The sequence below is a fragment of the Saccostrea cucullata genome, unplaced genomic scaffold, assembly GCF_032062105.1.
Source record: "Saccostrea cucullata isolate Sc308-1 unplaced genomic scaffold, CSIRO_AGI_Scuc_v1 ctg406, whole genome shotgun sequence".
Classification (NCBI taxonomy): Eukaryota; Metazoa; Mollusca; class Bivalvia; order Ostreida; family Ostreidae; genus Saccostrea; species Saccostrea cuccullata.
This window is the reverse complement of record NW_026930103.1, coordinates 368735-395099: the sequence shown is the minus strand read 5'-3', so window position 1 is coordinate 395099 and position 26365 is coordinate 368735. Positions and strand designations below refer to the sequence as shown.

The 26365-nt window shown below is 35.0% G+C and overlaps 1 protein-coding gene across 1 annotated transcript; it reads left to right on the top strand.

Moving 5' to 3' along the window:
- The first annotated feature begins 143 nt into the window (after positions 1-143).
- Positions 144-26365, top strand: LOC134282921 (uncharacterized). Its single transcript, XM_062765348.1, has 20 exons — positions 144-266; positions 11702-11952; positions 12120-12248; positions 12494-12688; positions 14067-14227; positions 14440-14555; positions 14749-14888; positions 15247-15513; positions 15640-15685; positions 15889-16000; positions 16402-16652; positions 18510-18539; positions 18991-19188; positions 19425-19594; positions 19699-23994; positions 24287-24433; positions 24564-24715; positions 25248-25433; positions 25728-26090; positions 26209-26365. The coding sequence occupies exons 2-20, from the start codon at positions 11761-11763 to the stop codon at positions 26294-26296; spliced, it is 7239 nt and encodes a 2412-aa protein (XP_062621332.1). The 5' UTR covers positions 144-266; positions 11702-11760; the 3' UTR covers positions 26297-26365.

Here is a 26365-nt window from a genome sequence, read left to right as displayed (position 1 = left end):
CACTGTATAGATATATTTTATATTCCATTTGGGTCCATTCAGATTTCCATTTGGGTCCAATTTCCATTTGGGTCCATTTGGGTCCATTTGGGTTCCATTTGGGTCCATTTGGGTAAATCGACGCACCCATCCCTAAAAGCTGTGTTTATCCACGTGACTAATGGCCGACAACGAAACAGCGTCATGACATCATGTAAACAGTAGAGTGTGAATTAAATGGAATAAAAACTTGGAAGGCTTGATTACATACATTATGTTCTTGTCAGGTAAATATGCTCATAATTCTATCATATTTTTACATCTGGGTTGAAATTACCGAAAGAATTTCTCGAATGTTGAACTAGCCTATAGATATTGCGACAGTGCGCGCTTAGACTAGATCTGTTGTGTTTTGATATGCTAATTCATCCCCAGCATGTTGTCACATTTTTTATGTCTGTAGAGTGTCAACAGTTGTCCTTTACAATTTTTACCCCTCGTAAAGTATGAAATTTGCTGACTTATCTTTATTTATGAAGTGTATTTGGGTAGCAATAACAGGCAATTTTTAAAATAATTTTGAAACCCCACTTGCTTTACATCAAAAGAAAGGTCTGTTTACAAGGATTTCAATGGTGTAAAGGTTGTTCAGATTGGTCAATGTACAAAAAAGATACAAGTATTTGAAATTCAGTAGCATTTCGTGTTTTCTGCCAATTTTTCGGTTGTAAAAAAAATCATAATAACGCTTGAAGAAATGTAAATTTATATTCATTTTTAACAATTTTAAATAATGACAGCATTTACTGCTGATTTTACTCTGAGAATCAAATGCAAAATCTATTAAACTTTTGTTTTCAAGCCCCCTGATTCCAGATCATTTTTCAGTTTATAAATTGTAGGATCCTCGGAATTATATATGTTATACCAAATAGGGAAACCAGGCACTTAGTAAGATAGAACATGAGTACTTTTAATGAAGTACACATTAGCAAAGAATATTATTTAGATTTTATTTACATACTCATGGATTTTAAATTATTATATCTTTAAATATATTGTTATAAAAATGTATTATTAGGGTGCGTCGATTTACCCAAATGGACCCAAATGGAACCCAAATGGACCCAAATGGAAACAAATGGACCCAAATGGAACCCAAATGGACCCAAATGGAAACTCAAATGGACCCAAATGGAAATCGAATGGACCCAAATGGAATATAAAATATATCTATACAGTGTATTATCGTATTCTCAAATGTTTACTTATTTAAAATATTGCAAATAATGAACTTAATAAAAGAAAAACATTTTAATAATTATTTTCTTATATTGTATTTAAAAAAACAAAATTCGATTTTTTCCCATTTGTAATTACTTTTGCACATAATTGGATACAAAACTGGAGTAAAGAGTGTCCATGTCAGTCAGAACAAAGTGGAGGGGGGGGGGGGGGATGAGAGGCCAACCACCACCCCCCTGATTTTGCCGGTACATATAAAATGATATAAAAATAATTCAATTTCATGTCTCAAAATACAATGTTAGAAATGATTTATTAATTTAAAACTCAATTTTAACTGTAAGATCATTTATTTTAATCATTTTAAATAAGTAATAAAATACGATAATACATATTTAATATTCCATTTGATTTCCATTTGGGTCAATTTGATTTCCATTTGGGTCCATTTGTGTTTCCATTTGGGTCCATTTGTTTCCATTTGGGTCCATTTGGGTTCCATTTGGGTCCATTTGGGTAAATCGACGTGCCGTATTATTAAATATTGCAAAATAATATTGTTAGAATATTTTTATTTCTTTTTTGTTGAAACAATTTGATTAAAATATGAATCTAATATTTAAACAACACTTCAAAAGTATTAACATTCATTGTTTTTATTTTGAGCAATTCAAATTTTAAAATTATGCTAATCTAGCTGTACGATATACTGGTACATGTGTATAAATCTGATAAAAAAAAAATTCCTGAAAAAGAAATTCCAAGTATGAACTCGAGGTCCCCTTAATCTGTTCAATCACTTGTTATTCTGTTATGAAAATTGTTTGAAAGAAATATATAAATTTAAAAAAATGAAAACATATAGATCTATTATAATAATTATAATTATCCATACATTACACCAATTACTGCAAATGGTATCCTAAACTAAAGTTGCAGAATGCAGCGATACTAATCAAAGTTCATAGATCTGATTCATTAAAATCATGCATTTTATTTACTTTATTATCTTTTTTTAGCATTGTAAGAATATAACAGCTTGATATTGACATTGATTGACAAATATACAACTTAGAAATAATGCCTCCTCAGAATATTTCCGATGTTGCGCGGGAATTTCAGTTATCTGCCCCTGTTAAAAATGTCGACGTTTTTGTCAAGCATAACTGGTTAAAGCTCATTGCGCACCTATGCGCAACGATTTATTTTAAGAAACTTTATACCAAATGAAAGAAAAATGATTTCTTCATCTGTTTATTGCTGTCAAAGTATTGTCAAAACGGCAAATTAACGAAAGAAACGAAGTTGAACACGATATGTCATCTACTTTCGCTTTAAATTTCTATTTATGGGACTTGATCTACGTACCCAAGATGTTTTTAGAAATCTCTATCTTTCAGCCTTCGTAAAACATTCATATGACTGTCTAATATCACGTGCTTAAGCATTATAATGCCTATTTATAACATCAGGGTTTTCTCACATAATGGCCGCCATTACGTCTTTGTTATCTATATAACCGTGCGAGTATCTCGTGTTATGCATTTTTTTAAGCACTTTTGTCAGGAATCGATGTATGTATTATCCTAAATGGTCTTTTAACTTTTAATCTGAATCAAGAAATTAAAGTATGCACAGAAATTTAAGCTGTTAATTCACTGATAAACATGACCTATTTAGCATGGAGCAGAATAGGAAAGTGCCTTAACTCGCGCATGCCTGTCATTGCTACATTACGTCTTTGTTATCTATATAACCGTGCGAGTATCTCGTGTTATGCATTTTTTTAAGCACTTTTGTCAGGAATCGATGTATGTATTATCCTAAATGGTCTTTTAACTTTTAATCTGAATCAAGAAATTAAAGTATGCACAGAAATTTAAGCTGTTAATTCACTGATAAACATGACCTATTTAGCATGGAGCAGAATAGGAAAGTGCCTTAACTCGCGCATGCCTGTCATTGCTAATTTGGGGATGGATTGTATTTGTAACACAAATTTAGTCAAAGCTAGATATCATCATAAAATGAACAAAATGTTACAAAAAAAGGATGACTTCAGATTTTCCTTGTTTATTGCTCTTATTTTGTAATGACATCCCACTTTCACCTGAATATATATAGTGTTGTCACTCAACATATTCGATATGTAAGAGCATTTAATTTATACGAAGACAGGCTCCTGACAAATAAGTTGATATAACAGGGCATTCATTAACCTTGTCCATACTCAATAGTCTATTTTTAAGTTGTTTTTATTCAGAGTCACAATCTCAATGTTTAGTTGAATTTTGATTGACAAGTTTTCTACCAATATCATGTTATATTGTTTGTAAACCATTTTGATTATGGACTAGCAACTCTACAGTACCGACGGATCGTGGCAAATGTGACCAGTCAATAGGAGATGCTTACTCTTCTTCAGCACTGGGTCCTACTTCTAGTGTACCTAAGGGTCTGTGTTTTTGCCCTGCCTCTATTCAAATTGTTGATACTTTTCAGGATTTATGAGATAATATTGCATCTGGTAATCCATTTCAGATATACTTCATTTGCTGTTTGTGACCTTGTTTCCATAAGGGAATTTTGAGCCAGGTACCATTAAAAAAACTGAAAGAGGTTCATTACAAGTTCAACAGTTACTCAATTTCCTAAGATATTTCTTTGGAGATACATACAACCAAAAATCTTTCAGAAGGTGGTATGTGACCAGCTGCTATGAAAGTAAAGCTTTTTCTAGGAATCTTATTCTCCAGTACTTATTATGCAATCAGTATGAATTGTCTTATGAATTAGGGTAATTTTAATCTACATTACCCATTTAAATTTTATTAAATGGCCATTTCATGACACATTGGTTAGGAAAAAAATTATTAGAATATTAACGTGGTGAAAACATGAGGCACATGCTCTGATGATAATATTATTAGCAATTTATGATAAGGGGTGTCCCTTTGTTAGATGATAGATATAACCAACCTTATAAGTGTGGCAAAGAGCAATTGATAAGAAAATAGATAAATGTACATAACGGCTGTCAACACTTGCAGTGTATTTAATCTACAAGGTAGTATTTTTGTGCTCAAGTGCATTAGTCTGAAGGGGGAGTGCTGTATTTTAGAAGTGTTCTTATTATTTGCTGAAACGTGTCATCAGAGTTGTAAAATGCAAGGTAATACATGTATATTTTTTTTTTTTTAGAGAAAATAGATCTTCAAGGTGTTTTCTCCATTTATAAATTATAATAGCTTTTGTAGAAAAAAAAAAGTTTTTTAAATCCTAATGCACTTTGCAGAGTCAGATCATGACCATACCAATTTAATAAACATGATGAATACTAATTATAGTTCTGGATTGACATAGGGCATATAAATAAGTGCCAGAGATGGACACATTTTTAGTGAATTTGCCTGACCATCCTCCCATTTCAGTGATAGGGAGGAAGAGAAGTTCATGTCTGAAAGAATAAATCTATGTGGGAAGGCCATGTGTGATTTGGGAAGCTTTTTTCATTTGTAACATATATACATGTTGATCTTGATCAGGTGGAAACCTATAGAAATTTAATTATTTATTTTCAAGATCATATGGAATACTGTATACAGGGTTATTTTCGCCCTTTCACTCTCGCAAACAATTTTGCCCCGTTTTGAATTCACCCAGTCATAGTTTTGTTTAAGAAATTATACTGTATTCTTTGAATTCGCCCTGGAATTTTGAAATGCTCAACAATTAGCATAAATATTGTGCTTAGACTTTCTCTATGTACAGATGTAGTGTAGGAATTTTGAAATGATTCAAAAATGGCAAAAAAGGGTGCTTAATTGATCCTGAACTTGCAAGCTTGATCAGTTGAATGTTTTTCTGGTCTTAGTGTTGGAAGGAAACAATGATGTGTAGTGCAGGAAGAATTATTGAAGTCTGATCAAGATATAAAGAATTTGAATTATACAATGAACTGTTCTTATTTTCAATAATTGTGATTTTCAAGTCTGCTGAAATTTCAGGTACATGTGTGTTTCTTGCTCATTCATTTGTTAGGATTATTCTTTAAATTTCTACTTCTATTCTTAAGCTAGAAAACAACTTTAGTAATTATTTTGGTAAATGATGACATGCATATTTAAGAAAATTGTACCAGGTATTAAAATGTTTTGATATTGTTAATAACATCATTTCCAAAGGTTAAGCAGACACAATGTCACTATTGTCTTTTTTGATGGATTTGAGTCACAGCCATGACATGCTTATTAATTATGAAAGAGTTGATAATAATTTCACTTAAAATATCTTATCTCTCTCTTTAAATGCTATTTGTAATATAGTGTATTGTCTTAATGTTCATGTAAACTCAAATTTTGTTCAATTTAAAAATTGATAATTACACAGTTAACATATTGATTTCAGTCTGTGTAGGACAAATATTAGTACCGGCACATAAAAAAATCCACAAGGTTAAAAACAGCTGATCAGCTGGCAAAGGGCCAGAATCGCACTCTCATCAATCTTAGATCAATCGGCAACAATAGCAACCCAACATTGTGCAAAGGGGGTAATATGGGTTCAAGGGGGGTTGAACTTTTGCCAAATGTTTAAAGATTTATAGATACAAAAGTAAATTAATGTCAAACTTTCTCCTGCTGTTTCATAATTCTTTGAACTGATAAGTTTAATAATATTTAGGATCAGAAGTACATTTTTAATACCATTGTTTTGTAAACAAGATTCTTTTTTTCACCAACTAGTATTATATTAAAAAAAAATTAAAATGTGTGTCCTTTGACAGTTTTAATCTAGATTTCATGTGTTCGGGGAGGGGGGGGGGTTGAAAAGGCTGGGACATAATAAGTTGGATGAATTTGATACTCTACTTTTAAGGGAGGAGGCTTATAATAGGTTAGAGCTTGAACTCAAGAGATTTAGTAAAGTTATGGTCCTGGGGTTAGGTTACTCTGAAATTGACCCTCAACCAGGCCAAAGTCAGTGACTGCTGTTATCCAGTATTTTAAGAAAATCAATTTACATACATGTATATTATTTTGCAGTATATTAATTTTTGAGTATGTCATTAAATTTTTAAAACACTTATGAATTGGAACAACAACTATTTTTTGACATCTTAGTTTATTATTTATTGCACATTAAAACACGGATATTTGATGAGATAAAATTAACATTAATATATCATTTAAGATTTTTAAGTAACCAACTAATTCTGTGCTGAAAGTCAATTCCAACATTGTGTCACACTGATACACATTCGAATTACAAGACTAAAATAAGAGTATCAAGGCAATGACTGAATTAGGGTTTTTCCTCTATTTTGCATGAAAATTGGCGACCAGACATTGATATAAGATATAATTTGGCAATTTTTTTTTTTTCGAGGAAAATTGTTGAAATTTAGATTGAGGACACTCTTCATACCTAAATACTCTGATGAAATTGATGTGCAGTTTTTCATGACCACAAATTTTGGCCATTGCTGACTATAAAATGCGTCACCCCTTTCTCTTGGTGGGGGGCCTATAAATAAGGAAGGGAACTATTTATTTGTCTATAGGACATGTGCTGGAAGATTATCTAGGCATTACTAGGTACGAATTGAGGAAAAACTGGCAGGGCTCAAAGAAAAGCCCATGTAAGGTTCCGCACACATAAACGTTTATATAAAATAAATTGACATTGGAAGTCTGCCATGTTGTCTCTAGACATTGGGATCAGGTGTTATTGTGTCACGGGTATAGGTAGACGAAATCAGCTGGGGTTTTACGCATTACTGGCTCAAAGCATAAACATAGCAGCAGCAGTTCTGTGAAAATATTCACGAAACTATAATATTTCTTTCTCCATTGGATCTTTCTTTCAGCAAGATCTGAAGGCTTTTTTTTTGGTAAAAGAAATTGTTTTGATATCATACGACTGTTGAATTCATGTATATATATTGAACTGTAGAGGAGTAAATGCATGTGAAAGCTTACCTGATCTGGTAATAAGGAGATTTTCGAAAGTCGACTGCAATTTCACACTTGATAAAATTTCTCATTCATTATGCAAAAATGTAAGTACTGATGTATTTTTCTAAAGTATATATTATTGAACTTTTGCCTTCAAAACATTGCTAAATATGCATGAATATAGACAATTTTACTTTTATACTGTACTTTTAAAGTGCAGTCCAATTTTTCCTGAAAAATGAAAATAAAGTTTCTTTTTTATGATAACTTACTACATGGATAAATTAAAACTTATAAGTACATGTATGTTCAATAAAAATTATGAAAGAAGTCTGTCTGACTTGTTGGCATTCATCCACCTTCAAAAACAAACTTTCTTTAAAAAAATGAATCAATGGAAAATGTATTGAATTAGATGTTATATGTATATGTTTTAAAAATTTTACTCCAGCCATTTAAAAAGGACTGCTATTTTATTTTTTTCAAAATATTATACCAACTGTGCTGCAGCTAGCTTTTCTCTCTTTAAATGCCAAAACTTCAAGTTTGATATCATAAAGCTTAGTACTTTTATTTACACAATCCAAAAAGATTCTTCTCTCCAGGGCTTTAAAGATTTATGAATGATATAAATATATTACCATGGATTTTAATATCTATAAGGTCACCAGAGAAATATAAAAATTTTCAGTGGGAGTTAAATAAAGTCTTAGGTTACCTCATCTCTTCCCTTTAGTCATTCACATAACCATGGACATTAAATACAATTGGTCACCTAATAATCCCTAATCCTTGATTATATATTTATATACCTGTGTGTAAGTTTCTAGTTTTAGAGCCATGGTTAACTGATACCCCCTTTACTACTGCTCTTTAAAAGTCTAATCCTATAATTCTTCCTCCTAAAGTCTGTACAAGGTGCAAAACGTGCTGTTTTTATGTGTCAAGTGCTCTTCTTTTTTTGATATCACCAAAGATATCTCACTCATTGGCTGTAAAAGATAGTTTAGACCCCATGTATATATTTTGTTTGTGATCAGAATTTGATGGTTAGATAAACCTAAGGGTCTGATATATCTTCAGTCAATGTTTATATTTACTTATGCCATATTAAGTCAGTTATCACTCTATATTTCTTTAATTTGTAGGTCTACCTTTGTTTACATTTCTAGAACTTATCGCAAAAAGAATTTAATCGGGTATAATTGTACATGTATTACAAATGTCACTTGCAAGTGCGTCATATCTTCACCTTTGCATAAAATATTTTGATATTTTTTATTAAAGTCAAGAAAAACTCATTTCAATTTAATTTTCTCTCAAAATTTACACGATTAAGAACTGAAAATTTAGGTGTCGATCTCCAAGTACTTCCAATACCAATATATTATATCATTATTAAGATTTTTATTGTATTGCAGTTTTTATATGCAATGGTAAAAACTGTACATGCATAACCATATCACACTATTAAAGGAGAAGAAATTATATAATTTTGTCTGTCTGTCCATCTGTGTCCATGTTTCTTAGTCATTTTGAAATGGTACTTTAAGTATTTCGTCATCATGAAGCACCAATATGATTTAAGTAATCCTTTTAAATGACTGCCAGGGTTTATTATTTTATTTTTAATTAGGCCTTTAAGGTCAAGATCACTTGAAGAAAAACATGCCATTTTTCTTTAAAGGAGGTCAAATATATCCTTTTTATGTGTACATCTTTTTTAATAAAGTAAAACACAGGACTACTACTGCTAGCTGGGTAATCTGAAATAACATCAGGATGGGGTAACAGCAATGAAAGGAAATCTGAGCTTGTCAGCATATTCTAAAGCTCCAAGAACTTTGGTCCTTAATTATAGCAGAAAAAGTATTATTACAATCAGTGATCTCAGCAATATCAATAAAAATCACACAGTAGATTAAAATCTATGCTGTTTAATGGATTGTTGAAATTTTAAACTTTGTAAATAATCTTTGAAAGGATCTCTTTTCAAATGTGACCTTCTGTGATAAATGTAAGTAACTTGCAAATATACATGTATTGGGGACATGGGGTGGCCAGTTGGAGTCAATTTAGCTGTTTTCAAAAATAAATTGTTCAGTACTATTATTCTTATACAAATGTACTAAAATATCTCCCTTTATCATATTTATGTAGTAAACTATTTCAGTGTATGCCAACACATGTTATGATCATGGTAAAACTGCTGTAGCCATTAACATGGAGATATTCTGTGTTTTATGGTTTAAGTACCCAACCTTCTGAATTATTCATCAACAATCAGCCATGATACCTTTTCTCTCCTTACTGTTTTAGTCAAAATGAGGAACTAAAAGTTTTAACCAGGATGGAATGTACTGTAAATCACTTTTTATTCGCGAGAAATTTATTTTCGCGTAATTACGCGAGACAATGCGTTCGCGAAAATTATATTCTCGCGTTTAAAAGTATTCCTCACGATTATATAGAGGAATAACAACTATTCGTGAAAATTATGTCTCGCTTACATAGAGTCAATGACAATCTCGCGAAAATAAGGTGTCGCGAGAATTTAGTGATCTACAGTATTTTAATGTTTGTTTGCAGCAATTGAAGCAATTATATATTTCTTGGAAAGGAAGAATGGGGGAGGGCAGGGGCAGGGATCTGAATAGAAGCAAAATGCAGACAGAATTGCAGTTTTGTTCTAATTTGGTCATGTACATGATAGATTTCATTAATGTATAAATATTGTAGAGATTTAATGTATAAATATTGTAGACATTTGATCTCATTTTCAATGTTTATTTACCAATTAAGGATATATTCAAAGAGGCTACTGATGTAGGTATAGCTCTCATTTAGAAATGTCTTATTTGCTTTCTTTTTGTCAAACCTTGTACACTTCACTGATATTTCAAGAGATGCCAAACATGCAATGTTAAAGAAGTACCGATTCTATATAATCTTGAGAATTTTAAAAACATATTTGCTAATACTTGTAAGTCTACTTCAAGACTGAAACTTTATTTTCACACTTACAACGTTTGAATATTTATAACTCTTAGACCCACCACTGCAAACAAAATTTGTTATTATTGCTTTTTGGTCTGCTGATTCATACTTTCACAAATTAGCTCAGGATAATTTCCGAGGACCTTTGTTGTTCACCTGAAGCTTTAAATCCTGTCTTCGGTCTTTGTTTTGGTAAGGGCCTATGCACTGTATGTATAGTTAAATTAAGGAGACACATTTGCTATATCAGCTGATATAGCCCCTAGGTCTTGGCCGATATTTAAACTTTATGGACACCAGCCAATTTTTCCGATCTGTTCGATTTTCTTTGTTTGGGAGTCTTTATTTTTGAACGTTTGTCTCTGCAAAGGTTTTGCTCAAGAAAACCACAGGTCTGTGAATTTTGTTCCATTTTTTAATTTATGGTGTTATCAGGTATCTTTGATAGTGCTTTAAATATCTTAGATGTTATAATATTATGATTAGTGCCTTTTTGCATGACCTAGCTTTGTTAAGTTTTAGAGGCATAATGTATTTAATGTAGGGTAGGAGTGATTTTCTTGTGACTTGCAAGTTTTTTTATTGCGATACAAGTTTTAGGAAATGAAAGAAAATTTTAATGGATTTGTTATGATTGAATAAACATGATATATGTGTTGTATTTTAATAGTTATATGGATGTAGTTTTGGTGTAAGACTGTGTCTTAAATGTTAAAGTAAATAAACTACAAATGTATGTGGTATAAATTGGGACAAAGTGCAAGAAAGTGCTCACCTCAAGAATGAGGTTCCAAAGTATGTATTGTCTTCTATTTGCTTACTAATATAAACTAACACCTATCTTACTCATTTGCAAAAAGAACTGGAGGTGTATTTTATTGAAAGTATCCATCTTCTCTTTAAAATGATGAGGTGTGTCATCAAATTTTAAGCATTGTAATGTTGGAACCATTTACAGATCCTTTCAGTTATTTCTGTCTGAAATTTCTACTGGTTCTAAGACAATTCTTTCCTGAAGGTTCTAAAATATATGCCTCTGTAATCATTGCATGTTTGTCACTGGGCCTTTCCTTTGTCACTTGTCATCATCTCAAATAAGACCAGATACACTAGTTAAATATTTATTCTATAAACTGAACTAAACAGTTTTTTGTAATGATTACTTGCTCATATGTTATTTAACGTCTCTCTCTCTCTCGAATTTTTTACTCATGTGGAGACACCACCACTTGCCGATGGAGAGCTGCAAATTTTGTCTTTATATACTCTGCACATACGGCCATTGAGCTGTGAGGGATCTTATTCACGCCAACACATACTGCTATACAGGACTTTGGTTTATACAGTCTCATCTGAAGGACCAGTTTCCCGTGGGATTCAAATCTGTGACATAAGGATTAACTCCTTACTTCGCGACTCTAGAATAGACGCTCTAATCACTGCACCACGCGGGCAACTTTGTGTACCAGTAATAGAAAAAAATCTTATAATAAAATTTTATTTTGATCATTGGTGTTTTACAGGAATTATAACAAGCTGGAACTCATAGAATGGCATGCCGATCACTTAACAGAACCACAGCATGCCAGAAAACACTGAGTCAGAGGGTCAAGGTCGCATCGGGTCAGGTCACGGTCGGTCAGCCATGACCATCAACAAAGAGCTGCAAGCCAATAAGAACAGGATAGGGTCAGCCAAATACTATGACATTGCCTCGGCTCTTATGGGTAAAGGCAAGGCTGATCTAGAGGAGCTGTTTCTTAATGCTGCAAGGGTAAGATTACATTCCATGTTTCTTCTTCTGATAAAAAAACATAATCAGCAGTTTCTGAGTTAATTTAATGATTTAAAATTATTGCTGCCTGACAATCATAGGAAAAATATACAACATGAGTGCTTTCCCTCTCGGTCATTATCTGTTTCTCACTTTTTTGTGAACAGGATGGAGACCATGACAGAATAGAGACATTTTTACTCCGACGTAGTGATGTCATAGTCAGCATTGATGTCAAGGACAAACGAACAGGAAACACTCCTCTAATATGGGCAGCTAAGAGGGGACACACTAAGGTAGGAATTTATTTTACCTATGTAGATAAAGCATGCAGAACATTTTGTTTTCTGCAAGTTGGAGAAAAATAGGGACTTGCATTAAGCAATATTATAATCTTTTCAAGAGCTAATAAAAATGCTATCTGTGCAAATCAGTTTCTTGAAATGCAGTGCACTTCTACTAAAATACGTATAAAATCATGCAATTTCATGGTTACTTGTTTGAAAATTGAATGTAGCTGTGATAAATTGTGTTTCTGTAGATTGTCCAGTTACTGCTGAAGCATGGAGCAGACATTACCCTCCGTAACTATGAGAACCAGACAGCTGTAGAGGTGGCTTCTGTCGGAATCCGTACAATCCTGCTGGACTCTGTGGATCGCTCCACGGAATCATCCCATCGTCTGCTCCTACAGGCAGCATGGCAGGGCAATATCAGAGTCCTCAGAAAGTTATTGGTGAGTCTAATGAAGTATGACAGGGCAATATCAAAGTCCTCAGAAAATTATTGGTGAGGCTTATTTAAAGTATAGCAGGGCAATATCAAAGTCCTCAGGATGTTATTGGTGAGTCTAATGAAGTATGACAGGGCAATATCAAAGTCCTCAGAAAATTATTGGTGAGGCTTATTAAAAGTATACCAGGGCAATATCAAAGTCCTCAGGAAACTATTAGTAAGTCTAATGAAGTATGACAGGGCAGTATCAGTCTCAGGAATTTATTGGTGAGTTGATGGCAGGGCAATATCAAAGCCCTCAGGAAGTTATTGGGGAGTCTTATTTAGTATAGAAGTGCAATATTGAAGTCCTCAAGAAGGAATTTATTGGTGAGGTTTGATACTGTTAAAGTCTCATGTTGATCACCTTTATTTTATAATAAGGAATGGTGGTTGAAGGTTTGCTGTGTACTTAAGGAGCCTGTAGATTCAAAGAGAACCATCTTTTCTGAAGCTTTCTTATGTACCTTTTATTACCCAAAAGCAATATTGAGTAACTCAGTCAGAAGAGTTCTGCACTTTCAACTGCCCTCAATATCATATTTTAGAACAATCAAAAAGAAACAATGTTCTGATAACTGACATGGAAGTGGGATCAATTGAATATTCCCACCATATCTATATCTTCATGCATAGGTCTTGGAAATATTCTTGTAGGGTTCTGCTGTTTGCAGTATTCGTTTAACTGCAATTAGAAAGGTGTGCTAAAAGATGCAGGAGATGTAGGAAAAAAATCAATAAAGTTAATAAAAAAAGTCCAGATAAAATGTCGAACAAAATCAATAGCATACCCATGTCTGCTCCACAGTAATTGTAGCACTGGAGGCTACTAAATGGTGATCACTTCCTGATCGCTCCGGACTTCTATAATTAGACATGATCACCTATCAAAGGTGACTTTGGAAAAGCCCATCCTAAATTTCCAGATGGGTATTTTCCAGTAGGAAATTTATTTTGTCCTATGTTGATCATGGGAGATTTTAAGCTTGACTTTTAGATTTTGAGTATTTCAGTTCAAATTTTTCCATGATATACATTAGTATTTATATGATTCACTCACTTATAGTGCTGCATTGCAAAATCTTGGTCCCTGCAAAACTTCTGAGAGATGAAAATGAAGGCTTGAAAACATTACATATTAGAATCTAGTTATATCTAGAAAAATAATTGAAAAAAAAATTGCCATAAGGATATGAATTAATTTTCCTGCAAATATGTGTTGGTTTAAGATAAATCAGAATTAAGAAGATATAAACCAGTGTCTATAGCAAAGAGACTCTAACCATGAACAAAAAATTCCACCATTTAATTCCTGGTTTATATCTACTATTACTCTACAGAATGAGAACAAGGTGCGAGATATTAACTGTCAGAACTCTGAAGGATTAACTGCACTTTTACTGGCCTGCCGAGACATTCAGTTGTTTGAACGACTTTCTACACAAATGAATCGACCCTACAACCCGGTGGAGTGTGTGATGGAGTTACTGGCCCATAGAGCGTAAGCCCAAAATTTTTATTCTGCATATTGATCAATGAAGAACAAGATTTTGTTCTTTGGCTCATGTTTTGTAATAAGAAAAATGCTAATAACTTTTGAATCAAGACTTCTAAGTTTGAGAAAAGTTTTGCATATGTTGCTTGTTGCTTTTCATGTCTGATGAAAAGTTTCATATTTTTTTAAAAAATTGAGGGATAATTTTATTATTTCAGTGATGTGCATGCACTTGATGGAGATGACATGGCTTGTTTACACTACACATCTAAATCTAAATCTGGTCTGGCTGTGGCCGTCATGCATGCTATACTGGCCGCAGGACCAAATATAGGTAAGATACCCTTATGTTATATTGAAAATTCAATTTTCATTCAAGTTATAAGACCTTCAACACTAAGAATTTGCATTGTCTATATTCATGTTCACTTTTTTATTAAAATTTATAAAATTTAAATACTGTAATTTTTAAAAAGAAAAGGATTTAAGTAATTTGCAGTAAGAATTTGAAATTATTTCTTTTACAGAATCCAAGGATAAGCGTCTTTTTGCTCCAATACACTGTGCCTCACAGACAGGCAATGTAGAGTGTATCGAAGCTTTACTAGAGGGTGGTACAGAGGTTAATTGTCGGGGGTTTGCAGGTGCTACCCCTCTCCACATAACGGTGAGCATGGATTTCTTCTAAATCACTCATTTGTAAATTGTCGCATGTTGAGATGCTTATCTCGCTTGGCATTTTAACACCTAAGTCATGTCAATGATTTGGATTACGTACTGTTTGTAAGTTTATCAAATGTTAATCACCTTTGCCCATATCAAGGAAAATTTTTTACCTACACTCTTGTGTTCACCTTTCAAACGCAGACATGACATTTTTTGTAAGTGAAAAATTACCAGACTTTTGCCAACTTCTCCCCAGCAAAAGATTTTCATTTAAGGTAAAAGTCTCTGAACAAACCGGTCTTATGTTTACAAGTCTTATGTTTTGTTATATATAAAATTTTCATTTGATGTCTTCCCAGGCATATAATGACCATGAAAAGGCAGCCTGCTCTCTGCTGAAACACGGAGCAGACGTCACACTGACAGATGACAGAGGACTGACTGCCCTTGACCTTGCCAGAGGTCGAAAGATCAAGGCCGTCCTGAAGGAGGCCTGGACAGAGGCCACACAGTGTAGACCCTCGACTAGTCTGGCCCCACTTAAAACTCCAGGGAGGGAGGATGTCCGAATGTCTACAGAGGATGGCAAAAAGAAGAAGCGGGGAGGAGGGGAAGTCATATTTGATGTAAGGTTCCTCCTTAAGTTCTAGTTAACTGGATGTTTGATTACAATGTTTAATGTTTAAAATTGTAAATGCAGCAATTTCTAATGCTGGTATGTAATTGTGAGTGATTGTATTTTACTTTTGCAGGCAATGCCAACCAATGTGTTTGCCAACATGAAGTCTACTCCAAGCAGTAAGTTTACTCTCTTAATTCTTAAACATCTGAGAAGAACACTTTGTGCATGTTTTATTAATGCATCAGTTTCTTGTTTGTGAAAAAGTAAGGCAATGCATATGCTTTTGTTTCTCTTTGGATGACACAAGAATGTGTGTATTAGACCAGCATATTAAGTAAGTTTATTCTTTAAGAGTGCTATTTATTTGCTGTGTCTGTAGGAGGAAAGCCACTTTCTAGACACTTGAGTCTGAGGGAAAAGGCCAGACTGGCAGAAGAGAACATGCTTCAGGACATTGAAAATGGCAACTTTACTCCTGGTCCCTATCTCAGGTATACATGTACCTCTTTTACATATGTGTTATATTGTTCTTGCTTTCAGTATTTACTATACTGCTTTCACTGGACACAAGTGTACCACACCTGGTCAATGGTTTATGTCACAATCTGTTTGGACACAATTGTTGTCATTGAAGTGGAAGAATTTAAAGTTCAAAACTCTCCCTTCACCTCTGTGGTAACTTGACACGATCATATGTATTTAAAGAATTTCCCATCTATACAAATTTAATATGGGTGTTTACACCTGCCTATTTATGTGTATTGATTACCAATTGACTCAATCATGTATGACTCCCACTATCACATTTCTCGACACCTTGAAACCAAAACTTTAAAAACACTGTGTGTTGGGGCACTGACTTTTAACTTGCACTTCTGCATTTTCTGTTTAGCACACCAAATGACAATGACCAAAGTTCAGTCAGTCGATCTACATGTAGGGATGGAATAAGAAAGCTGGGAAAGGTCAGGGGTCAAAGGGTGTCACCTTCACCTCTACCAAAAACCAGATCTAAAGAGAGGCTGCCCTCCATCAGTCCAGACAGGGGGCAGGACAGGGATTCCCCAACGTTCAGCAGGAATGGAAGGTATCGACGGTCATTTGATGAGGGCAGAGTTGGGCTAGGGAGAGGAAACAAGCCAGGTATTTGTGATACAAAGTGTACATTTCTTTTATCCATGGAAATTTGCACCTGAGTAAACTCAAATTGAAAACACATTTTTTTTAAACTGAACCAATTTCAACCAAATTTGGCACAAAGCACCTATGTACATGTACAAGTAGTTTTATTGAAAAACTTTTATTTAGTGAAAGGGACAGAGCCATACATAGTTTTAAAATAAATTTTAGAAATAAGTATATAATGAAAATGCAATTTTTAAAATCTTATAGTGGGTAAACTACCTACCCATGGTCCAAGAATTGTGAATTTTATGGCCCCGGGGTCAGGGGTTCTGGTGTTAGGGCAGGTGAAAATACATGAATTCTTTGAAAATCTTCTTCTCTGCTCCTGGGTATTAAATAAAACAAGTGCAGAGTTACCTCCCAAAATTGTGAATTTTATGACCCCAGGGTCAGGAGTTCTGGTGATAGGGCGGGGCTCTATTGATTTTATAGTGAAAATACATGAATTCTTTGAAAATCTTCTTCTTTACTCCTGAACATCAAGCAGTTAAACTGTTGGCATGATTGTAATCAGCATTGAGTCCTCTACCAAATTGTTAAATTCATGGCTCCTGGGTCAGGGGTTCTGATGTTAGAGCGTGGCGCTAATGAAAATGCATTATTTCTTTGAATTTTCTTCTCTGCTCCTGGGTATTAAATAAACTCTTACATAGTTATGATGAGCAAGAGTGCCTCCCAAAATTGTGAATTGTATGACCCCAGGGTCAGGGGTTCTGGTGTTAGGGCGGGGCTCTATTGATTATATAGTGAAAATACATGAATTCTTTGAAAATCTTCTTCTCTGCTTCTGGGTATTAAATAAACTAACTAAGTGCATAGTTATCATGTTTGTTTTAATTGTGAATTTTATGGCAGTAATGTTGTGTGACTAATATAGTGAAAATACATGAATTCTTTGAAAATCTAGGGTATCAAATAAACTATCAGAGTTATGATGAGCAAGAGTGCCTATTTTGAATTTTATGCCCACCCTGGAGGAGTTCTGGTGATAGGGCGGGGCTTATTGATTTTATAGTGAAAATACATGAATTCTTTGAAAATCTTCTTCTCTGCTCCTGGGTATTAAATAAACTAACCAAGTGCATTAAAATTGAATTTCTTGTGATTTTATGATTAAAGGGTTCAATTATATAGAAAATAACTTTGACTTTTCTCTGATGGGTATTAAGCAATGAATAGTTATGATGACATAACTTGAATTGTGAATTTCAAGAGTCTGTGTAATATACAATATTGATTGAATTGTTTGAAATCTGCTGGTATTAATCTGACAAATATTTTTGAAAAACAAGTTGCCTTTTCAAAAATTGTGCAATTCCTGTGAATCTAGGCCTAGCTTCATGTGTGGTAGAACTATTAAACATCATTAGTTGAAATGCTTTTTTGTTCTACCCAACCTATGGGTATTAAGCCAACTGCTAAGTGTATAGTTATGATGATCCTGGCCAAAATTGTGACCTGTGAAAACCTTTATCATTAACAGAGGTCTTGAGTGAAAGATATATAAAGTTGATAAATTTTAGAAACTTTTTCATATAAATATATGCTTTGTCTTTGTTGATTATGTAATAGAAAATAATAATTTCAGTTATGGTGATGGGATAATTGCTACTAACATTAATGATTTAGTCATAAGATTTTGAGAGATCTTTCCAGGCAAGTAAATTGATGAAACCATAACCAATTAATACCTGTATAAAATTGCTGCAATAAACATAAATAACTGACTTTCATAGAGCACATAACCTGAAACAAATATATGCTTAAATTCTCCAAATCATGCTATCATTTTATATCGTAGATCTGGCATTTAATTTTTGACCTGTGACCTTTATATTAATAGAGGTAAGTTGAAATGGTTTTATTTCCTGTGTTTTGCCTTTGTTGATTCTGTATTAAAAAAATAATTTTCATAATTAGGGTGATGGGATTATTACTACTAACTAATTTGAATGTTCAATTAAAAAATTCATAAACAATATATCTGTAAATTGCTATGTGTAACTTTATTCTGAGGAGGAAACAAAACTCCAATGAAATCTAGCATTTATATTTTTAAATAAATCATAACTTTGAACACCTGGAAATATCAACAAGACATAGTATTGATTTAATGTTCATTTTTAAAAGTTATTGTACACAATTAAAAAATAAGCATTTTTTAAATCTTCATGTGTGTTATATGTTCTCATTCCCATGTGCATGTTGATTATTAACAAGTTTAAAATGTTTCATTGTGCCTATATTTTAACATTCCTGTATTAACCCTGTCTGTTTGCCTGTGTTTTAACATCAGGTTCTGTTAACCCATTGCATCACAGTGAAGAATATTACAGTGAATGCACCTCACCACGCGTCACAAAGTATCCCAGAAGGGAGACAACTCAATACTCCCAACTGCTAAGGGAGACAACCCAGAAAAGTCTTTATAATCAAGATGGATCTAGTTATTCTTGTAATGCTACTTGTGAAGTGTCACAAATCTTGGACCTGGGTAATTGTTATAATTTTACTAAAATTTAATAGCATGTGGTTGTTATGGTTTGTGTTTGTAAACAATAATTTGACATTAGCTGTGTTGCAGAATGAGACTTTTTCACACACTGTTAGACTTTTCTTTATGGATATAATTTTGTTCTTAAAAAAATTTCAATCATGAAAATATTGAACTGCTTTTGAAAATATGGCCTACATACATGTATGATATATGTGCTTTATGACTGATTGTAGATCGAATGGGACTGACCAACAAATGTCCACAGACACCTGTTCAAGGTGCCCCCCTCTATCCAACATCATCCACCATCCTCCCACCCACCCCAACCTTACTCAACCAGCAGACGACCAACGCTCACCTAGAGTGTGCCATGACAGATCCCCAGCCCTCAGATGACTCCAAGGTACTTACACATTAGAAAAAATAGTTAATTTTGAAAGTAGTCTTCAGTAATCTTCATTATAAAAGGCAGGTAAAATGTTTATCCAACTTCACTGTTACTTTCAGGACCCATCACCAAGATCTGATGAGGATGAACTGATTAAGAATAAGGAGGTGAAGATGGCATTTGCTGGGACCATAGAACTCATGAGGAGCAGATCTATCTACAAGGATGAGTTTATCCTGGAGGAGAGTCGCCCTCGAGATCTTTCCCTCAGGTCCTCAAGTAGTGAGGACTCGCACCTCAGCAAACTTTCTAGCAGAAGCTCCTCAGGGGATCCACCCATCAAAGAGAATTCTGGGAAGACTTATAAATCAGTGGTAAACACAAATCAGAAAACAGACATTAAACAACCTCTCTGTGCTGCAACTCAGAAAAATGCAACAAAGCAACCAATTTCTAGTGCTGCAACACAGAAAAGTGCAGCAAGACAACCAGTTACCAATGGTGCCATTCAGAAAAGTGCAACAAAACAAGTGCCTGGCACCTCAAAAGGTGAAACTCAACCACCAGTTTCTAAACCATCAAGTGTAGGTTCAAACAAATTGACACTCAGATCAAAGCAAAAATCTGTCACCTCAGAATCCCGGGGAGCAATATATCTGGGAAATCTGAATAATGAAACTGATAAAAGAGATACCCCTAGTGTATCAAATTCTGCTGGCAATTCAAAGAGTTCCTCAGCTCAGAGCAGAATCACAGTGCATTCCAGACATTTAAATGAGGGCATTGTGAATAATAATGTACAGGACAGCAACCCTGTCAGCAAATCAGGACCAATGCAGGTTGTGTCATCACAGCTGCTTTCAAATGTTAAAGATGAGATCAGGAAAAGAAATGAACTTCTACAAGACAAGACAGATGAAACAACTGTTGTAAATGAGGTGAAACCAGAGGAGACAGGGAGTGATAAGGAGGCAAGAAAGAAGCTAGCTAAGAGTGAATCTAATGTGCTTGCACTGAAGCCTGGTGAGAAGGAAGCAACTGTACCAAGACCTGCTACTCAAGCCTCAGCAAAGGCAGTGAAAAGGATTGGACCAATCCCAGCCAATAAACCAACTGTGACTAATAATAAAGCATTTGTTTCCTCCAATCAAAATGCTCAGTCCTCAACACCGTCATATCTCCAGCCAACCAGATCTTCTGTTTCAAGAACAACCAATGAAAGTAGTGCAAAAGATGTAAAAGCTAATAATACAAAACAAAATATAGATGGTAAAAACACAGCTAGAAGTAATATATTGAAAGTTGGTGCAGTAAAAAATAATGAATCTAACTCAAAACCTCAGGAAAAGCTAGCAGCTGAAACAAAGTCAAATTCTGACAATTCATCAACTGCTCAAGTTGCTAACAGTGGCCAAACTGTCAATGGAAATAAACCCAATTCAAATAATTCTGGAAATGTTTCTGTTTCTAAGGTTGGCACAAATAATGCCAGTGCTAAGGCTGTTGGTCCAAAATTAGGAAAACCAGCATCTACAACATCTACTGCACAGAATAATGCAACAAGTTCAAACCAGTCTGTTCCAAACTCAGCAAGGACCCAGAATTCACAGAAAACCACCTCAGCTGGTAAACCGCTGCGTGGAAACTCTGGTGCAACAATTCTAGCAAGAGCACCAGCCACTTCTGCCAGGAGTGAATCAAATGTCCCAGGAAATAAACCTCCACAACTCAAAGAGAAAGACGCTAATGCTCAGAAACCAAACCAGGGAAGTTCAAATCAAACTCAGAAAATTAATGTGAAGTCAACATCTGCAGCAGATGTAGGAGAAGCAAAGGAAAATGTTCCTAGTTCTGGAAACATGGCTAAATCAGAAAGTGACCCTCCAAAGGAAGAATCTCAGAAAGTAGAAGAACCTCCAGCTTTTCCGTATAAACCAGCTAGTGCTGGGAAGCCACCACTGGTTGAAATAGTCACCTCTGTTACTCCACGCAGGGCCAAACCTGAACCTATTGTAGCTGGCCCCATGCAAACACCAGTCATAGAGGATCCCTTTGCAGACATGTATGCAGACAATTCGGTGAAAGCTCCAGAAAAGAAACAGAGTGGAAAAGGAGTTACTGCAACAGCATTTGGATACATGGTTTCAAAACCAGGTGTAGAAAGATCCAAAACTAATGTTTCCCTCAAGAGTAATAAAGGCAAGAAAAAAGATGCCAAGCCTTCTTCTGCCAATCCTAAGCTAAGTAGGAGAAGAGGAGGAGCTAAAAGCAAAGATAAAAGAAATACAGAAGACGCAGTTGCTCGGCCAAAAAGTGGGAAGAGAATGAAATCGGGGAAGAGAAGGAAGAAGATACCTGTGGACACTCTGCTAGGAAAGCAAGCTTCACAGTCAGATATTGCACTTATTTCAGGGATAGGGTGGCATGTGGCTGCCAGTTGCATTGACAAGTCTGATGTGGTAGCTGTGAAGTTCACAGACTCTCAGTCATCAGCTTCTTCAGAAAGTGATCATGAAGACATGGAGGAAGAGAATTTTGATCCCATTTTCAATCGTCAGGAAAGCTTGATCTTTGATAACCTTGAATTGATCAAATCAGGAAATTTTAACTTGGATGAGGACACTCCAAGATTTGTGCAGGAGCATTCAAAGCCAAAGCACTTAAAAAATTCTTTAAGTGTAGATGTGTATCAGCAGATAGACAATTCACCTGGTACCCCTTCACCTCGGTTCAAACAAATCAAACCAGACTTTGAGTCAAAGATGAACTTACCTAGAGTAGACAATGATGGATATAGACCAATGAATCTAGATTTAACCCAAACATCTTTACCAGTTCAAACTCATCAAAATGGTGAAACTGACTTGCATTCTGTGCCTTCCAACTTCAACATGTTTTACAATATGGAGCAGATGAATGCTGCTCAGCAAGAACTAGATGACATTCTGTATTCTAATCCTGCTGTGGATGTAGCTAATGAGGAGCTTAACAGACAAATATTAATTGACAAACTGACTCCTATCCCAGAATCCCCATCCTTAAGTGCAAGAACACCAATTCATAAAACATTGAACGCTTTAAAGGAATTTGATGAAAAAGTGAAAGAAGACACTTTGAATGATCTTCTTGGATTAAACGGGCAAACACCTAGAATGACAAGTGAAGTGGAGTATGCTCCAAGTCAATTAAAACGTGGAAAATTTGAAACAGAAATTCAGGAATTGCAAAACAGAAATTCTTCAAATTCAGGCAAAAGCAAAACATCAGAAAGAGCAAACTCATCAAGTCAGAAGTCGTCTGCTGGTAGCAATTCTAAGATATCAGGATCCTCAGCAGGAAAGAAGAGTTTGCAGACGTCAGCTGGGAGTCGGGGAAAAGGCCCAGAACCTGTGGTCAGGAAGTCCCAGAGTTTACAGTCATCTGCTGGTAGCAAAACTTCAAGGACACCAGCTACCCCTGTGGCCAAGAGAAACAACTTATCAAAATCTCTGAATGAGAACACCAGGAGCGAAATTGAAATCTCAATTGAAAATCTCAAGTCAGCCATTCAGCAGAATAAACTAAAAAATGATGAGAAGAAAAGTAAAAATGGTATGGAACAGTTGAATGTTCCTCTTCCTGCTGAGAACATACCTCTATTAGATTTGAAAAATATACATCCAGCAGAAGATGATAATTTAGCCTCAGGTGTGAGGTCCAGTCAAAGGAAGAAGAGAGAATCTGGTGGAAGATCGACCAGAAGGGAACGGAAATTTTCAGAGACCAAAAGTGAGGAAAGAGAAGATACTAATCTAGATGAAGTTGTGGAGGAGATTCTGAGCAATACCATGTCCTCGGTGAGGTCCAATAGGACGCTGACGAATACCAGCAGAAACAGCACACTGACTGAGGTGGACAGGGATCTACTGAAGAAGATGATGCAGAATGAGTCTCCATTCCACGCCAAACTTTCTGCCTCTGTCTGTGATCCTCAGAGGAATAACCAAGAGGAAGATATTGAGGACATCACCTCACAGCAACCTTATCTTAAAGTCACTGATGACCTGCAGACTGTACAGAAACAGAAGGTGGATAATGAAGCTATAGCAAAGATCATGAACAGTTTCAAACACATGGAACTGTTTGCTGGAAAAGGTGGAAGTCTGAGGGCATTGAAAGGTAGCAGAGAGCACTTACACAGACCTCACATGAGTGTTGGAGAACCGTCTTCTGCTGGAGTCAATCATAAGCCACCATTGTCAGTTCCAAAGGGAAAGTCTGCAGGAAAGTTTACAGAGATTAGAGGATCTAAACAAGATGGTGGGTCAATGAAGAACAACAGTGTGAAGGAAACTCCCTTTAGGTTCTCTAACTTACCTCCACAGGAAGGGGCAGGATTTGGTGATGATGATGACAGCTTGGATCTGACCAGTAAGGTATGGAGAATTAGAGCAATTAATCACTTTTGATATTACAGTAAAACATGCTTATATCAAATATGCTTGTAATGAATTGATGCTTACAGCAAAGTGATTTTCATTCTTCATGGATATATAAAAATATCAGTTAAGTCAAAGCAAATTCATTTATCCCTAACACTTTGTTATAAGTGTGTTACTGCATTTTTTCTTGATTAGAAATTTTGAGTATATACATGTATTGTCAAAATTTGACAATTTTGACAATATTGAATTCTTGATTTTCCAATTTCATTTTTTTTTTCTTTAGACAATGACTAGTGACACATCTAGCTTGACTGTGGACTCAGACAGCAGAGCAGGAAGTGCCTGTACCTCGATCAGTAATCAGTCAAATGTAGACGACATGATACAGTGGAAGAAAGGGAATGTCCTGGGGAAAGGAGCGTTTGGAACTGTGAGTAGTCAACAATGTTATAAATAGTTGTGCAAAATATTCAGTAAATCTAGTATTGTTGTAAAGGGAATATATAGATATTATGGTGTTGTGGCAAAGATGTTATAAGTGTTAATTTTTTATGTTAAAGGTATGGTGTGGATTGACCAGTGAGGGACAACTGATTGCTGTGAAGCAGATTGAACTGAACACAGTGGACAAAGACAAGGCCAAGAGGGAGTACGAAAAAGTCCAGGAGGAAGTGGAGCTCCTCAAGCTCCTCAACCACAGGAATATTGTAGGGTAAGTATAAAAAAAGGAAAATATGTCCTCAAACTCCTCAACCACAGGAATATTGTAGGGTAGGTATAAAAAGGTAAAAACTGTCCTCAAACTCCTCAACCACAGGAATATTGTAGGGTAGGTATAAAAAGGTAAAAACGGTCCAAAAACTCCTCAACCACTGGAATATTGTAGGGTAAGTATAAAAAGGTAAAAAACTGTCCAAAAACTCCTCAACCACTGGAATATTATAGGGTTGGTATAAAAAGAGGGAAGCCTGTGAAAAAAACTCAACCTCAGGAACAATGTAGGGTAGGTTTAAAAAGGTAAAAACTGCCCTAAAACGTGGAAAAGATTGAGGGGGGGATACTTTGGCTTTATTCTAGAGTTCTTTTATCCACAAACACATTTTTGTTTTAATGGATCATTGATCCCCATTTGCCATACCACCAGAAAAAAAGAATAATCTGCCAATTATACGCATCAGAAGCTCATTTTACAATATGGATTTCTTTCTTGTTGCAAGTGATAACCTTTACTGTCTTTCCTGTAGATACCTTGGCACCAGTTTGGAGGAGGAGGAGAGCGTGGTCAGTATATTTATGCAGTTTGTACCAGGGGGCTCTATTGCCAGTATCCTGGCCAGGTTTGGGGCTCTTGATGAAGCTGTGTTCAGGCGGTATACTAAGCAGATCCTGGAGGGAGTGTCTTACCTTCATCAAAATGATGTCATTCACAGGTAACTTGAGTAGTTGTTGTTTAAGATGTCATTCAGAGTCAATAAACCTGTTATGATATCATTCATAGATAAATAAAGCTGTTGTTTATTTTTTCATTACATACTCTGATCACTGAGATCAAGGAAAGTGGTCTTAGAGTTCAAAGAAAGAAAAACATGAACTTTACAAATCATGAGTGGAGCATAAGGAGTAATTTGATACAGTACCAGAAATGTATTTTTTGCATAGGAGAAAAATAAGAAAAATTTTGGGGATTTCAAGAACTAAAACTATCTCTTTTTTTTATTTTGCAGAGACATCAAGGGAGGAAATGTCATGCTAATGCCAAATGGAATAATAAAACTGATTGACTTTGGATGTGCCAAAAGACTGTGTATAAACCTCAGCATGGGTCAATCTCAGATCCTCAAATCCATGAAGGGGACGCCATATTGGATGGCCCCGGAAGTGGTCAACGAAACTGGACATGGTAAAAAATCAGACATCTGGAGCGTGGGCTGCACCATTTTTGAAATGGCCACCAGGAAACCCCCATGGGCAGACATGAATCCCATGGCAGCCATTTTTGCCATTGGCAGTGACAGGAAGTCCCCACCAAGGTTACCAGAGAAATTTACACCGGAGGCCATGGAGTTTGTTGATTTTTGTTTGACTAGGTAAGTTTTTCAACAAATAATAACAACGGCCACATTTTTTAAAATTTTAAAATACATGTATAGGTAAAATAGCTAATTAAAACACATTTTATTCATATGAAAATAAATTTATTTTCAGAGACCAAAGCAAAAGACCCTCTGCTGCACAACTTCTGCTACATTCCTTCATCACAAAGAGGAAAAATTCTAAAGGAGAAAAGAAATGATTGTGTATTGGAGACTCTTGATTTGTTCACAAGACTGTGTTCTTCACTCTTGCATTTCATGAACATCAT

Coding starts and splice junctions, on each gene's coding strand:
- LOC134282921 (XM_062765348.1), top strand. CDS start 11,761: ATGCCAGAAAACACTGAGTCAGAGGGTCAAGGTCGCATCGGGTCAGGT. Junction 15,514..15,639: donor GAGGGGAAGTCATATTTGAT/GTAAGGTTCCTC, acceptor TTACTTTTGCAG/GCAATGCCAACCAATGTGTT. Junction 16,653..18,509: donor AGGGAGAGGAAACAAGCCAG/GTATTTGTGATA, acceptor CTGGCATTTAAT/TTTTGACCTGTGACCTTTAT.